The sequence below is a fragment of the Meleagris gallopavo genome, chromosome 1 (assembly GCF_905368555.1).
Source record: "Meleagris gallopavo chromosome 1, MGAL_WU_HG_1.1, whole genome shotgun sequence".
NCBI classification, from domain to species: Eukaryota; Metazoa; Chordata; class Aves; order Galliformes; family Phasianidae; genus Meleagris; species Meleagris gallopavo.
Genome location: NC_139404.1, coordinates 30,442,869 through 30,459,669, shown reverse-complemented (window position 1 = coordinate 30,459,669; position 16,801 = coordinate 30,442,869). Strand labels below are relative to the sequence as shown.

At 36.7% G+C, this 16,801-nt stretch overlaps 1 protein-coding gene across 5 annotated transcripts in view; it reads right to left on the bottom strand.

Moving 5' to 3' along the window:
• Positions 1-16,801, bottom strand: part of ARID2 (AT-rich interaction domain 2) — a 107,896-nt gene that overhangs the window by 1,762 nt on the left and 89,333 nt on the right. For 4 of the 5 annotated variants that reach the window (XM_085219908.1, XM_085219916.1, XM_085219913.1 and 1 more), the window contains 5 exons: positions 10,820-10,968; positions 5,702-5,840; positions 5,517-5,602; positions 2,115-2,238; positions 1,938-2,029 (listed from right to left, as the gene is read on the bottom strand). In XM_085219908.1, the coding sequence (XP_085076034.1) occupies positions 1,938-2,029; positions 2,115-2,238; positions 5,517-5,602; positions 5,702-5,840; positions 10,820-10,968 (590 nt within the window). Of the gene's footprint in view, positions 1-1,937; positions 2,030-2,114; positions 2,239-5,516; positions 5,603-5,699; positions 5,841-10,819; positions 10,969-16,801 lie in introns of those variants that run through there. The other variant, XM_085219924.1, reaches the window with a different exon arrangement.

Sequence of the window (16,801 nt, the reverse complement as noted above, 5' to 3'; positions counted from 1 at the left end):
AAATTACTTTTCAGAAGCTGTTAAAGGCTACAAGGCCTCTATATCCTGCAATGTTACACAGGGGTGGGTGAGGAGGGGCAGAAAGGAGCGATCTGCACAAAGTAAAACCACGCATCTCAGATCTCTGCAGACTTTGGTGGCAGCACCCAGTTAGCTGACACAGTCACTGCCACTGCCACAGCCAGCAGAGCAGAGTCCAGAACGGAATGCTACTCACTCAGATCTCTGAAGTAATCAGGTCAACCCTGAAACAAGCTTGGCACCACTGGCTGCACACTGCTAGCAGTTCCTGAGCCTGCTAGCCATAAGCAAAAATAACTGAGGTGCGGATGTAACTGATGAGATGCTTCAGCTTAATTCTGGTCTAGTAACTAGTAAAGCTTCTGCCCACAACTACCTACTACTTTGCTGCTCTGCTAAGGATTCACAAATTCCAGTAGACTGTCCTAATGGGAGACCCTGTCTTGGAGACAGACATGTTCCCTCATGACCACCAACAGCAGTGGCAGAAATCAGCACGTAAATCAGCCTGTGCTCAGGACAAAGCACAGAACCCATGTGACTTTCAAAATAATCTTCAGCACTGTTCTTTAATTCAGAAATAGTGAACGAGGCTAAGTTTTCCAGGAAGAAGACAGAATCTTCTTTTGTTCAAAATCCACTTGCTCTTACCTTGTGAAAGAAACTGAATACTCTAGCAAACACCTGAGCTCAAACCATCATGGCACAAGTTTAATGCCAACACTTGTATAAAAAAAAGGGTATAACACAGCACAGAAAAACCCTCAAAGACCTTATCAGTACATGGAACACAACTTTTGTGACAAGTATATGGTATGTATTTATGTGGATCTGGTAGAGGAAAATACTCAGGAGATGCTGCCAATGGTAAAGATAATAGCAAAACCTGTTCCATATTTGAGTTAATTAATTGATTTTTTTTGTGGTTTAACACTGAAAAATAAATGAATATTCAGAATTAATCATCTGTAAAGTGCTACAAAAATACTTCATGAATATTGCACTCAAATATTCAAGCCTATAAGTTTTCTGAAGTTTTTTAACACTGAAATTAGACTAATTCAGGTTATAAGGAACCCCTGAAGTTACACGGTACAACTCCTGCTCAAAGCAGGGCCAACTCCTAAGTTGGATCACACTGCTCAAAATTATATCCAGATGGGTTTTGAATATGTAAGAGAATAGAGATTGCACAGCCTCTTTAGGGAGCTCGATGACTTCTGTCTCCTTCCCCTCATTCTTTCACCATGCTGTCCAAGAAGAATTTGACTGCAGACAACCAAAGCCCCCATTTAGACAGTTAAAGACATCAGGAAGTGTTCTACACTGAGCACTGAGACCATTTCCTACTTAGTAAATAAAGAGAACAACAGAGATTTATGATACTAAGGATCTCCTACGAGTCAGAGGAAAGTTGAGTTATTCATTAGAATTAACCCAACTTTGAAGGGAAAACAAACAGAGAGGTAGCAAATGTGAAATGCAAGTGGGTATCTTTCCACAACATTTAAAAAGTTTCAGAAAACATCCTTCACCCTTTTCCTGGGTTGAGATAAAAGGGTACGGCCAATGGGAGGTTCCTTACAGAAGAATTAATTTTCAGAGTTCAGGCAGGACTGCTTTCAGGAGAAAAAGGGACAGACCCATAGCAAAGACTTCTCTCACTTGCCTCCAAAAATTTAGCCTGTTGAACTTACCAGACACATTTCAAAAATCTGGATCACAAAACTATCTTAGATAAGGTGATGCTGAGCAGCTGTGTGGGGAACAGAGCAGTGAGGAACTGGCAGAAAAACTGTACTGTCAGTATACATGCTGTATTCTTAAAGGATAAGAAAATACCTCCCATCGTTAGGTATGTAACAGAACAAAACTAACACTGCTCACTGGTATTAGAAGAATCAAACAATGCTTACCTGCGACCACATTCTGAATATTTACCAATATTTTTTAATATTAAGGCAGCTGTTAATCGGATGTGTTTAGTTATTGGTCCCTCTTTTTCATCCTACAAAAGAAAAGAAAAAAGTAAAAGCTCCATAGGAGTAAGCAACAATTTGTATCTAATAATACTTGAGTCAAACAATACTCACTGTAAAATCTCTGAAGACAAGGTTTCTTGATCCCCTCCTTAATGCCATTAGGGCAGCACTTGGATGATTCACAATGGCCTTCTGTGCTCTGGGAGTAGCAGCTGTACTCCCTACAACTGGCGGCCTACACAAGCAAAGAACGAATTAGTAACAATAAACTTTACACCACTTTCTAACAGATTAACAACTCCGGACATTTATTTTGATAATTTTTTCAACCTATTTCAACTGAAAGATCCATTAACACACGGTGCTGCTACACAATTTGTCTTTTGTTTCCATGGAGAGAAACATTATTGCAAATCCTTCCCAAGTGTCATGAACATTATTTTACGTGGGGGAAAAAGAACAGCACTGCTCTTGAAGAGGTACTGCTCATCACCCACAGTGTTTGTGATGGAAAAGTACAATAAACCGCATAATGACATAGCAACCTTCTTGAAGTGCACCTACTTGAAGAAATGTCTTGTTAGACAGAATTCAATGTGAACAGTGATAATGGCTACCCAAATGTCAACTGAGATTTAGCCAGAGAATGTCCTAAAAATATAGCTGTTTAAAACCTGACCCAGCTTTTCAGGACCATTAGACACTGAGACAATATAAAACAGAAAATAGTTGTACTTGGTGGGAAGCAATACAAGGTAAAACCACTTAAATTATGATCTAAGACACAAAACATTTAACTGTTAAATTCAACCAAACATCTACCTTTATTACCCTTATTACCTCTATTGCAGTTTTTGAGCTGAGATCAAGAAATTACACAGGGTATTTTATAAAGCTGGAACAAGTAACAGACATGGTGGAGGCAAATCCTTAATTTTAAATATTAACACTGAAGTCAACATTCTTCCATGTGAGACTTTGACACAAATCATACAACTAGAGTTTAAAATGTTTAAGTACATAACGAGTAAGACTCTTTAAAGCGTCACCTCAAAGGATGACTGAAGTGCTAATAGTGAAAAGTATCACCACATTTCAATATGTTATACCATATTACTATGAATTCTTGTACAACCTGGTTAGAAAATGTCAACATATTAGGAACATACATTAGTGTTTGTTTGTAAAGGTAGCATAAATCAGATGTAAATGCTTCAGTTCTTAAAATGAAAATCAGTCTGTAGCAATATTTAGGTATCTAGCAAAAAGAAGTGGAAACAGGCTGACTCCTCCCTGATAACTCAGTTCATAATTCCCATCATCCTCTCCTGATGAGAAATAACATTTTGAAAACCTTTATGAGGAATGAGAGAAGAGCAGGGGTTGAATTAAGATACTGTTGGGCAATTGTATATGTTTATATGAAACTATGCAGCACAGTAATTATTGATTTTCTTTTTTAATTTCTGGGCCACTGTTGTTCTCTTTGTATTGAAAAGAACAATGAATCATCAGCAGAGGCTTCTCCAAATGTCTCTCTCGAACATCTACCGTAACATAATTCAGAAAGCTGAGTTGCTATTTCCTCAATTCTAGAAATACTAAAAAAGGGACAACTCTAGAGTTCTAAAATTTCCTAATTTCAACATCATTTTGATGTCAAACCATACCACTCATCCTCTGACTATAATCATCTCTTGTCCCATTCCCATGCTGCATAAAGAATAGTTTTGTTAGCTTGATACCACCAGCTACAGTGGCAACAAGAAAAAAAAATAGCATGGTTCCAAAGAGACTCAAATGCACAGCTATAGACAACATAGTGATAATTGCTACTGCTACCTGACCTTCCAGACTGTAGCATTCAGCTATCTCTGAAAACCAAAAGAAGAGTTAATATAACACAACTTTAAAAGCAAAGAAATAGAGAATTATAAAGAAATAGAGAGATATAAACCAGCTCTGTAATAGAGTTTAATTTTGCCTACCTGGTTCTAGCAAAAGACATCAGAGCTATTTTTTTGCCTATCACAATACCACACCTACTTGGAAGAAATTATGATTAAGAAAACAGACCTCTGTCTGTCATGGTGTCTCTGAAACATTGTTGTTCAGCAGATTTTGCTCCCTGCACCAGTAAAGCTCACTCTATCTGCACTCCCTCGGATGGAGAGAGACTAAGCAAAAGAAGTCAGCATGTGATGAGAAGGTGCATGCCTAAAAGCTGATGGCTAAAACACAACTCCTCTCAGTATCATTTTTCTAGGATGTTTCAGCTCCATACAATATTCTATTTTTTCTATCTATTTGCCTATTCTAAAGAAACTTGCAAAGACAGAGTCTACTGCCTGTTATCTGTGTGACTGAACACTTATGGAATGGCAGAGCTGAAATCACACCATGCTTGTAGATTGTATCAGACTGATGCTTCCTACTTGCCAAGTATTTAAGACTTTAAATTTTACCATCATTCTTCATTTTATGGTTTTCAGAGGTCAGAATGCCACTTAGTTTCATGAAATAAGGCACTGTAAGGCAGTCACATGTTTGTGTTTTAAGAATTTTGGGGATCTTTTAATCTTTTTGATTCAAAAAGCCAAAACTTTTCACAGCTTCCATTCTCAATTTTCTCTCACGGCTTCCTCCTGCAGCACGGTAGCAATTTAACTAGCCACACAACAGACAGCAAAAGTCTGCCTGGGAACATGTAAATCACACCTCTGGCTTGCAATAAAGAGATTCCAGTTAGTTACTAACAAAACTCTAATTTTAATACAGGCATACAAGTAACTGAACCCTGAATAACTCCAACAGTAACTCAACCCCACTGTAACAGGTCTGTACAACGTAGTTTTCAGATCACTGAAATAATTCTAGGAAAGAGGAGACACAAACCTGATTCCAGATAGGAGCACAAGATATGAAGATTTAGAGGTCTTGATATTTATAATTTATTTAAAAGGAAGTTTATTAAAAAAGTAGCTGATCACAAAACTAGAAGGAACACAGCAAGTCAGAAGCACATGGTTTAGTGAACATGGTGATGATGGGTTGAAGGTTGGACCAGATGACCTTAGAGGTCTTATGAGATCTTAAAGATTCTATGATTCCAAGTTAGAAGACAATCCAACTCAGTTGTACGAAAGAGCTGATTTGTACCCAGGTAACTTTCCATTTGCATTACAAGCACTTATCTGTTACAGTAAAAGTTATAAAACACTATTCAGTTGAGTATTTTAAGAATAATTTATCATAGAATACTGGCAAACATACCTTCAAGAACTACCTGCTCTTTTAATGACAACTTAACTGTATTTCCTACATCAGAATCTTTTCCCTCTTTTACTAGCTTGTCCTAATGCAACGGACCTCAAATTTAACAGCTGTGTAATAGTCAGCTACAGACTCCATGTACAGTTTCACCTGATAAATCAAGTTCTAAATACACAAATTCTTCCAATGATTCCCATTACTCTCATTTTCTTTAGTGCTAAGAAGGCCTAAGTCTCTTACTTATTGGAAGGCTTCTGAATTCCTCCTTGCCCTGGTTCATCTTGCTTTAATCCTGCAAGCAAAGCATCTCTGGAACAATGTTTATCCTATAATGGGAAAAAAAAAAGAAAGGCAGTGAGAAGGTGTGTGAAAATTTCCCATAAAACTGCTACTAATTTTTGAAGTAGTGAAAAAAAAATCTGCACCTGTAAATGGGTAATGAAGGAAAACCTCTGCCTCTGGAAAGGTTCACATCCCTCCCATAAGCACTGCCCTGGGTAGACATCTTTTCCTCCATGTTCAGTTGCTGCATGATAGAAAACCTGTGATGGTGTTTGAAACCACCTACAGAAAGAGAAGAAGGGAGAATTTGAAGCTTTTTTTAATTTCGGTTAGCACTACAGTGCAAATACCACAAACATAACCCATAGTGCCTAAGTATTTTATTTCCTGAAACAAAATGTGGATTAATAAGTGAAAAAGTGTACACGTCTAAATGGAAAAAAAAAAATAAAAATCATGTATATACCAACAGTGAGCTACCAATAAATGGCATTACGATTTTCCTGAATCCAATTAAAATATCATGATTTTCTATTTATATTATACTAAAGAAATAACACATTTCAATTGCAACAGATAACTTCTATGCAATACAAGCAAAACAGACTAATGAACTATAAGCAATAAAAAAAATGTTGGATTTCATTCATTACTTTTCTTCTTCTTCACTGATGGCCATACTCAGACCTTATTTGAAATACAATTGGGAAATAAAAGAATAAACATAATTCAGCCTATTTGCTCTCTACACTGAATACTTGCCAAAACTGATGGAAAATAAAGGATCAGTGTAAAATTTGTGCTTTTCAGTACACGAACTTTGAATTCCAAGAAAATAGGTAGACGACACTTCCTGATGCACACAGAAGTTGAAAGACGTCGCTTATATCACCACCCCTACTGACTACTCACTAAAACCTAAGTTTTTAAATGACTTGCCCAAATCAGTTTACTTCCCCACAGTCCTAAAGGATATGCCATTAGACATTTCAGCAAATAAAGTGCTTCTGCAGCAATTAAATAAGTCGTCCTAAACTTGTCCATGTATTACTCTATGTTTTTATAATGTTCTGTTGGTGAAGGCCTGTTCAGCGTAGTAAGGGTTTTCTTCCATTTCAAAGTGGGAGCAAAGTTACAATTCACCTCAAAATACTGATCAATCTACCATTCTTAGAGCTGGATTTTCAAATGGGCACATGTACATTAAAATAACCCATCTTTTGCTGCCTCTGAAAAATCATATGGAGATACACTATATTTCAAAAAATATTAAATGAAAATTGTGAATGACTAAGGCTGTTCTTTTCAGCCTAGATATATCTTAAAATATAACTCAATCATTTGAAATTGTATCCATTACTTCAAGAGACAAAAAATGGCCAAATTAAACAAAAGACTTGGCCACTTACAATCCATTTTGATACAACTAACCCAGCTTGTGAATACACGCTGACAGCTTGGATAGCATCGACCTGGTGATCTAGCTGCTGCCATTTGAGTACTCATTTCCACCTTCATCCATTTGCTGGACGGAGACCACTGCCATAGCAGTCTTAGCAGAGAAAACACAATACACCCACCTCTGTAACTCCAGTCCACGTGCTAATATTTTAGTTTCAAATAACAAGAAAAGTATTTAAGATGCTTGACTAAACTCATTGGGCTGATCAGTGCTGAGAGGGAGATGACCTCCAACCAGACTTCCAGAGAGCAGCCAAGGATGAAGCACCATCTCACAACCCATAGCAGTGGGTTATGGACAAGTTCAAGGCACTCCTTCCGTGTGCCACTGCTCGACTCACCATCATCCATTACGCAATACCTGCAATCAGTATGTCGTCCTAAGCAACAAAACACCGTTACCTGAAGCTCACAGCAGCGTCAAAAGGCTAGCAGAGACAAATCTTAGTTATAAACTGAATCCTATTGCAATAACCTCCTCGTGGCTGGAGGGCTGGAACTATGGCATCCTTAAGGGCCCCTTCAACAGAAACCATCCTATTAATAATCTCTGGCACAAATAAAACAAATTTCATGGCATAAGTCAAATCCAAAATGTCATTTAAAATATTTTATTCAGCAAAGCTTTATTTTTCTTAAAGCTCTGCCATTTCAACCAAGTTGGTTCATTGCTATACAATAAATCCATTCAATGCTGTACTTGAAACACTAATCTGATTCTAATTTACCACAACTTTGCAAGGAGAAACTATTTTTCAAATGAACAAGATTCCATTCAATAACTAAGGCAGAACTGTCAGAATCTACAATATTAGTCTGCAAAACTTTAAATTTATTCAGAAAAAATATATTTATTCATAAGCATTAAAGCAACATTTAACAATACTACTAAAATAAAATTTAAGTCCTGAGAATATGCTCAGTTGAACCTTAACTCTTAGTTGCCACTTAATTCCTCCATCACTCTGTTCTGCTGCTGAACAGAACATTAAACTAATAGCTGACCTGACAGGCAGTGGAGACTCAAACAGCATTTTCAATTTACTTTTTAAAATGCAAAGCAATTCAAGAGCAGACAACTCCTGCCTATGTGTGAAACAAAGTAACAGCTTTTAAATTAATCTTAGCAATTAGCAATACTTGCAGACAGCTGAACTTCAAAGCAAAACACCTTCTATTAAAGCAAAACACTTTCTATTACATCTTTAATGCAAGGCACTAAAGACACCTTTCAGTGTTTTACTCCCTGTTCAGATACTTAACCAGAATTTATGTGAGAGTGGCCTATCTTTAACAGTACTTGTATAATTGGGTCTGATTTCGTGGTCCTCGGACACATGTACTGAATAAAGAACATGTCATGGACATGTTTCACATCACTCTACTAACTCTGCAGGATGAAGTATCAATACCTGGTATAATGCTTCCACAGTAAACTATTAAAAAAACCAATATCCTTCCTCCCACCTTTGGAATCTTGCTGGTCACAGCACCAGTAACTCAGTAGGTAAAAAAAGAGCATACAATTTTATATATTCATAGTCATCCTGATTGCCAGTAAAAATATTTTTAAAGGACTTCAAGGCCTCCTGCAATGCATTCTGGAAGAAAAATTTAATGCTAATACTTTGTGAGAATAAAATTAAAGAACATGTTCAGGGAAACATATCTAAATAACTATCAACTTAATCTGCTGCCATACTTTTGTGATTAGTTGTGAATACCAAAAAGGAAGCACTGCTCTATCACTGCCTTATGCTAAACCTAACTGCTTAGTATCTAATGACTAAGCAAACATGGCTGAAACCAAGTATCAGATGTAAAATTAATGAAGTAGACTAATAACCTACTGAAAAGAAGCTTCTTGTTTCTTGCTTAAGCAACTCTTTAAGAACAGCCATCACTGACTGTTTTCACAATAATTCTTAGTAATAAGTGGTAAGTCTGGATTTTTATGTGTTTAGAAGAAAGAGGAAGCCACCAGGAGACACAATATTCTTTGTCTTTTATCAAGCTGGTGACAGAGTATGCATAAACAATATAAGCAATGATGAAAATGCTAACTTAACATTTTGATTCTTTCTTTGCCACAAAGAATGCTGAGAGTAACATTTATAGAAACTGATTTTAGGCTGGAGTTAAAATAAATGTTTTAAAAACCATCACCAGCATGAGAACAAGAGCTGTGCATTAGAAAGACTACACTGTAACAATTCAAAATCTCTGAAGGCTTTTAAAAGTAATAAAACTTAACAATGAACAAAACCCAGTATAATGACAGGAGAAACTTAAAATACAGAAATAGTACAGTATCTTTGACATAGAACATGTAGATCAACTTAAATAACACAGGGCACAGCCATTGACTACAGGAAGATTTACTGGAATGATAGCTTAACACAGACTTATAAAAATACTGGTAATGTATGGTAATCATAATTGTATTGCTTTCTCTTCTGCCCCAAGGTTTGTCTCCATATAAGCACATCTTAGCTCACATGTGACATCAATCTGTTCCACAGTTAGGTGTCACCTCAGCTCTACGTAACTTATCCTACATAACTGAAGACACAGAGGAAAGTTGCTGACAGACTTATGCTTCAAAACTTTAGTCCAGGTTTCTGTTATCTAGCAGATAGCTACAGCAACATCCAGAATCTTATCTAAAACATGTACATTTTGACATTGACTTAACGATCTCTGTGTTGTTTATAAGGAATGAAGAAACAGAATCTAGTGTTTCAGAGGTCCTATAAATTGTCCCTCAGTATTCCTCAATTTCAGTTCTGTTCAAATGCCTCATTTTGCCCAGCAGTTCAAACAGTTCTAACTTTTCCATTATTTCATTCCTACTTTCTGAACGTCTGTGCAACATCTTTCTGCCAAACGAGCCCATCTCTATGCTCCTTTATCTTGTCCAACAACTACAATTAAGTGTCTCAACCTTTTTCGTGCCCATCCTAAACTCACATAATATCTCTATTTTCCAAGTGGCAATTTGACAGCTACCTTTGTTTCACCAGTCTGTACCCTTCACTGATAACTCATCACATTCACAAACCTATGTTATTTTAAAAAAATTAGTGTCAAGATATACATATAGATAAAAGGAGAATATTATGTCTTTTCATAAGCCTACATCCAAAAATCTGCTAGCTTACCTCCCTCTCTTTATTATTATTATTATTACTTTTTTTTTTTTTTAAGGACAAAACCAACAAATCCAAGAATTCTAATCATTGCTGTCAAGTCCTAAGGCTAAGCTCCGTTTTACTTCCTTTTGTGACAAGGGAGTCTTGTGACATACAAATGGTTCCATAATTACTATAATTAATCATAATCTAAATAAAACTTTGACCAGGACAGAGAAGTACAATATGCCACTCTTGCAAAACTGGAAATACAAGGAAGATACTAAAAGCTGCACATGTAAGAAAATGACTCAACAATTCTAACCGAAGTACAGCAATTATTTCTATACTTGTGATACAGAGAACAAGCTTTAGAACTGGATTTTTTTTCTTAAGTACATGAATATAATTTTCTGCTGAAAAATAAAATTAGAAGAAAGCCATCTAGAGTATGTTTTCTGTTTTGAAGTATAATTGAGAGCAGCTAAGCATCTTGCTTTCTCCCACCTCTGCTTCCTCAATACTTTTCACTTTTTCTTTTCCCTGTTAACAAAGTAGAAGGTATCTTAGGGAAGCACAATAGATAGAACTTGTAAAATCTCGTTTTACATACAAGCATTTGCTACTTATTGCTAAAAGGTAGTTAAGTAGAAGAGCTTTTGACCTTACTTTTTACAAGACTGCCACAGACACATGAAGTTCTGTCCAGGTTTCTTCATTTGCTCTGCATGCTGACTTGCTGCAGTGTATGAAGGTGGCTGCAAATTGAGCTGCTGGCCCTGTACTTGCACTGTTGGTATTGACGTTGCAGGTGTGCTCTGTAGAAAAGGTTAAAACACAGTTTTAAACATGGCACTTAACAAGACACGAAAAACAGTTCACTGTTTGCTCAAAGATATTTTGCTTTACACTTCAATCAACCAACAAATCTTCAGATTTTAACACTTTCAAAATAAGCATTAAGAGATGTAATAACCAGGGACACAAACAGCTCTTATAGTGCACCATTTAGGCCTAAGTTTCTGATATTCAAACTCCTACTTTGAAATTCAAACACAGAATTAAGAATCCAAAGGTACTTTTAAAGGGTATTAGTAGAACATAGGTTATTGCTATTTTATATAAAGCTTTTACTTAAAGCAAAAGAAAAATGGCAAACTGAAAGGTGTGCAGTATCAGCATAGGGATTAGTTTACTTTCCCATTTAAATGTAGGAGAAAACATTACTAAAAAGTAAAATGACCAACAATATATCTAAAACTGCTTTTTTTTTCTTTGATAAAATGGTTTTATATGCTACTTCTGTGGAATTCTTCTATACTGTCTCATTAGTACACAACAGTCTGTGTTACAGAACACGCTAAAAAATTAAATTGAATAATGGTGAATGAACTGTGTCAAAGAGCAGCAGGCTCAACCCATGACATTTATTCTCCATAAAACTTTGCAATGATGTAATTCTTTAAGCTCTTGCAAAACTACACTGTACATTTATACGAAACACCAGAACATCTAAACGTGCTGTATGCTTGTGTACAGAGAAGTGCAAGCATCTCAAACTGGAAAAAGACGTTTCCCTTTATCTCTTACAACATTAAAAGAATCTTATCTTAATACTGGATAAAAATCATCTTGTCAACTACAAAGATCAAAATAAGGCAATATACAGGCAAATACGTGTTGTTTTTTTTTTTTCCTTTTTCTTTTTTTCCTCTCCTCTGAATAGCAAAAATAATGGCTACTGATTACGCAATTTTGAAACACTGGTTATTTTAGAATATTTTCTTTTTTTTTCCTAGCAGGCTTTGTCTGGCCAGACATTTATGAGAATAATGACAGTAAAAACATAAATCTTCTACATATTATCTAGATCTAACATTCTCTTATTCTCTACTGTTCCAAAAGGAATGCAACACTACAAAACCAAAGGAAATAGCTTTCAAATTTACTTTCAAATGGTGAACACAATACCTTGCTGATACCATTAAGCTCTGATACTGAATAGCTTTAGATTTTAACTGCGAAGAAAGAAACAGTTAAGAGCAACTTCTAACACTTCATTTGCACATTGGTCTTAAAGTTTCCTTCCTGCTGCTCTCTTTTGGCAGTGCAGACAACCATGTCTCAAAGTAAGGAGTTCATTACAGATTGTACAACACTAGTGATAATGACGACAGATAACAAAACTAATCAAAACCAAACTAATCCCACTAACCCTAAGCCTAAATCCTGGTAAAAATATGACAGTGCTCAGCAAAAAGTCCAGAACACATGACTATTACATGATGCACGCAACCTGCATGTATGAAAAGTTGCAAGAAAGGACCCTTGAGTCCATTAGTCATAAATGAAAATATTTTGGAACTCTGAATTATTTTCACCTAAAATTCTCTAATCAATTTAACAGCTTGGATAATTAATTTTCACAATATATCTTTTTTAATAGGTAGACACAAGCAGATCCTTTTAAGATCAGTCTCCCTTTAGTCAGGCATTTTTAAAATGAAGCTGAAAGTAAAATCATCCAGAGTCAGCAATACAGCTTGTTTTGCAAGCTTCATTTAGCATCCTTACAGCAGTACATAATCGTGGTCTTTGTACAACTTTTTATCCCTACAGAACTTCTGTCTCATTTAATGAATGAGAGAGAGTGAAATTACTGAATGAATTCAGGATTTCATTTAATTCTCATCATTCAATGTATGGTTCATGTATTATTTACCCCATTCTAAGCAAACCCTATAATTAATCCAGAATTATGAATTTTCTCAAGAGTTTTCCTGGCAAGCTCTCCTAGTGATATTCTAAGGTTTTAAACATTATTTTTAATGAGACAGTATCATTTTAAATAAGGAGAACTGAGATACAGAATACAACATGTTAAATACCAAAAATGAAAGAGTTCAGAAAAGGAAACGATTTTCAAAACAAAAATTAAAACTGACTGCAATTTTTTTTCTACTCTAGATTCCTGTGAGAAAAAAATATGAAGTTGGTAAACTGAAATTTATACAATAACTGTTGTTCAGGAATCTCTTATTGCTGCAGTACTACGAAGTCAGGTAGCTTTATTCAAACGTGTAGCATTAGGTGCTTACAATGCCCGTGTATTTTTAAGTCAAATTTACTGCCCATCTATCATCTGGACTGATCACAGTAAATTTAAACAAATGAGGGGAAGTCACATTTGTTTTCTTGGGTCTTATTTTTGAAGCACAAGGTCTACATGTGAATGTCTTACAGCTTTCCTTTCTTCATTCCAGAGATGAGAAGTAATATTAGGTGTATATTTTTCAGAATGTCAACTCCTTCACTTCAGAACTACAGCAGAAATACTTGTTATGAATTACCTCTTATATCACTGATATGCAATGACTGTGCAATGTTAATTGTTTATGTTAAAGAAATAAATATGACTGACATTTCATTTCCTGGAATGAATCCATGAATCCTTTGTGGGAGAAGTACCACTGAAAGAAATCTCCTCATGTGGTCAGAAATTACACAAAATTTCCTCCTCTAGCAGAAAACATTTAATAATTCCAGGTTCCTTCAGAAATCAACTGCCCAGTAGCCTAACACACCTGAAAGAGTTTTAAAGCATCTTTCTATATTTAGGTTAGCTCTTTTCATTATTATTGTTTGCAGTTGGCACCACTCAGCACTTCTGCAAATCAGATCTCACTGGACCCCTGCCCTGAAAAGATACCTCTCACATCAGCATCCCATCTTTTTTTTTCTGAAATACATAACCTAATTATAAAATCTCCTTCCAAGTTCACTGAGTGCCATTTTAAGGACTTAGGAGTGCCTATATAGGACATAAATATACATGTTTTCGAGAAACTAAACACTAACTGCAGTAGGACAGCTACATATATAATGCTTATGTTAGCTATGTACACATAAAGAAGCATTTGTATTCAGTGAGTTCCTGTCTCAAAGGATCTGAGCTATTCTGCAAAATTTGCCGTAAATGACAAGTTCCACACAAACTCACCTCCAAACTACATCTGACATGTTTCTGGCTACCCTAAGAACACAGCATATTGTGTTAAAGGAGTTAGAACACTGAACAAATAAATGACGACTTCAGCATAAAAGAACCAGACGCAGGGCAGCCTCAAGGAGCTTCTTAAAGAGAGGCACGAAAGTAACATTCTGACAAACTGATTCCATCTTTAATTGCAGTTTCTGATAGCACTCCTTACCCAAGTATATTCCAAACTCCTTTAAACACTTTATGGGAACTTTCCTGTATGTCCTGTTGTTGATTGCTAGGGTCTCTGCAGCAAGATCTCAACTCAAGGCATGTCTCTCAGCCTGCAGCACAGGCTGCAGGTGCAAAAGCATGAGTTTTGATGATAAAAGTTAGGATTTCCGTAACTTTACTGCCTTCTGTGAAAAACTGAGTTATGCAGGTTGCTTGCCATTGGTAGCTTATCCCAGAGATAAAGCCTGCTTGCCTACATATACGAGTTATTCCAAAAGTAATGCCTCCTATTTAATTCCATGGAAACTACGACAGCTACAAAGAGCACAATAACAATATTTGAAAGAGCAAACTCCCAGCTACCAAACACTGTTTTTCAACACAGCACCAACATTAGCTACACTTTTTTGCCAGCAATGAACAAGAGCCTGCATGTGGCACTTGTAAAAATCTGCACCAACAGAGGTGCCCCACTGTCATTGCTGCTATTGCTGAAATGCACCATCACTGCCTCACCATGCTCACATCCACTGCTTGGTCTCCTGAAACCTACAGCAAGTGTGGATGAATGTCAGTGGGTGCAAACATGTAACCACCTGTGACCTGTGTTAGCCTCTTTTGGTGTTGTACACATGTAGCTGTTCTGCTTTACACATCGATTTTGCTGTCACAAGTGGAGGCTACACCAGGCTTAGCCTGACCTGCTATAACTCGAACCAGATAACCTCTTCTAGAATCATTTTCCTATTACCGGAGTGTACTTTGGTTTAGAGGAGAAGGCAAGATCCAATATGGAGACGTAGTAAATGTTGAACTATGGCTAATAAGCCCAGCTAAGTTGGAGATGCCCTGTTAAGAACCACCAGGATCCCTGCAATGCACTCCTCATCACAGCACAGGCACAATCCCATCTTAGAAAGCAGCTATTTTTATTTTCAACCAACTGAAATTCCTGTACAGTGGAGAGCTATGACTATACACCTGAAAAATTCCTTGAACTATGAATTAAAAAGAATAATATCAAGCTTTTTTTTTTTCCTAGTTACTTCATCTTTAATTAATCTTAACTTTACCTTTACCCATTATCTTTGACTATAGTTGTTTCTTATCTTCAGGATAAAAAAGTTACTTCTGAGTTGACCACATAAAAGACAGAAATGAGGTACTGCCTCACCAAGAACCTGGCACAGACTACTAAAATACAGAGGAGGAAGATTAAAAAGAATAGTTTTCTCATCCTGCTCTCCAGGCCAATGAAAACAAGAATATATTGCAACACAGATATAAGCGAGTTGCGCAGCCAAGACCAACAATGCTGGCTGTATTGCTCTCAGAGCATATTCCTTGAACTACATCACTGATTGACTATTGGCTTTAGAGGCAGCTGTTTGATCCCTCCTCCAATTCATTTTGAAGAAAATCCTTAGGCAGCAGTCTATACAGAACTACAAATTTAAGCACAGTGAGAAGTATATTATTTTTAGAGCCTATACTTAGGATGGGCTGTTAAAATTTTGCTTACAATTGAGCACTGTATCCTACTGCAACACTTCAAACTACCAACAGTTTTAAAAATGCATTTCACTATCTACCCTACACATTGCTACACATAAAATTGAAAACAATACGGATGGTCCTTCTAAGACTTTCTTCTCTTGGATATCTTTCTGCGTTGATGTGGCTTAACCATATCCTTAGGCTGCATCGAAAGAGGGGCGGCCAGAAGGGCAAGGGAGGTGTTCCACTCTGCTCTGCCCTCCTGAGCACCTATCTAGAGTACTGTGGCCAGGTCTGGGGCCTTCAACACAAGAAAGATGTCGAGCTGTTGGAGCGGGTCCAGAGGAGGGCTGCAAAGATGGTGAGAGGGCTGGAATACTTCTCCTATGAAGATAAATTGAGGGAGTTGGGCTTGTTTAGCTTGGAGAAGAGAGAGATCCAGGTAGGCCTCACTGCAGTCTTCCAATACATAAAGTGGGCCTACAAGAAAGCTGGAGAGGGATCTTAAGAAGGACAAGTAGCAACAGAAGTAAAGGTTTTAAACTAAGTGGGAAAATTTAGAGCAGATATTCAGAAGAAATTCTTTACTCAGATGGTGGTGAGACATTAGAACAGGTTAGCCAGAAAAGCTGTGGATGCCCAGTCAGTGGAGGAGCATTCAATGACAGGTTGGATGGGTCCCTTCCAGCCCAGATCATACTATGATTACTAAAAACTTTATGTTTCACATCTTTTAAGACAACGAATGTACATTAAAAGGCAACCCATAAGCTGAAATGAATATAGCACGATTTGAGTATGAAGGTGGGGTCAAGTGGATGGGTAGGCACTAAAGCAAATGTTCTTTCCTTGTCAGGTTGCTAAGGTTTAAGTCTGCAACAGTGTGCTCCACAAGCAAAGAGCAACAAAAGCACAGACATTCTAAATTTCAGTACTTCCAG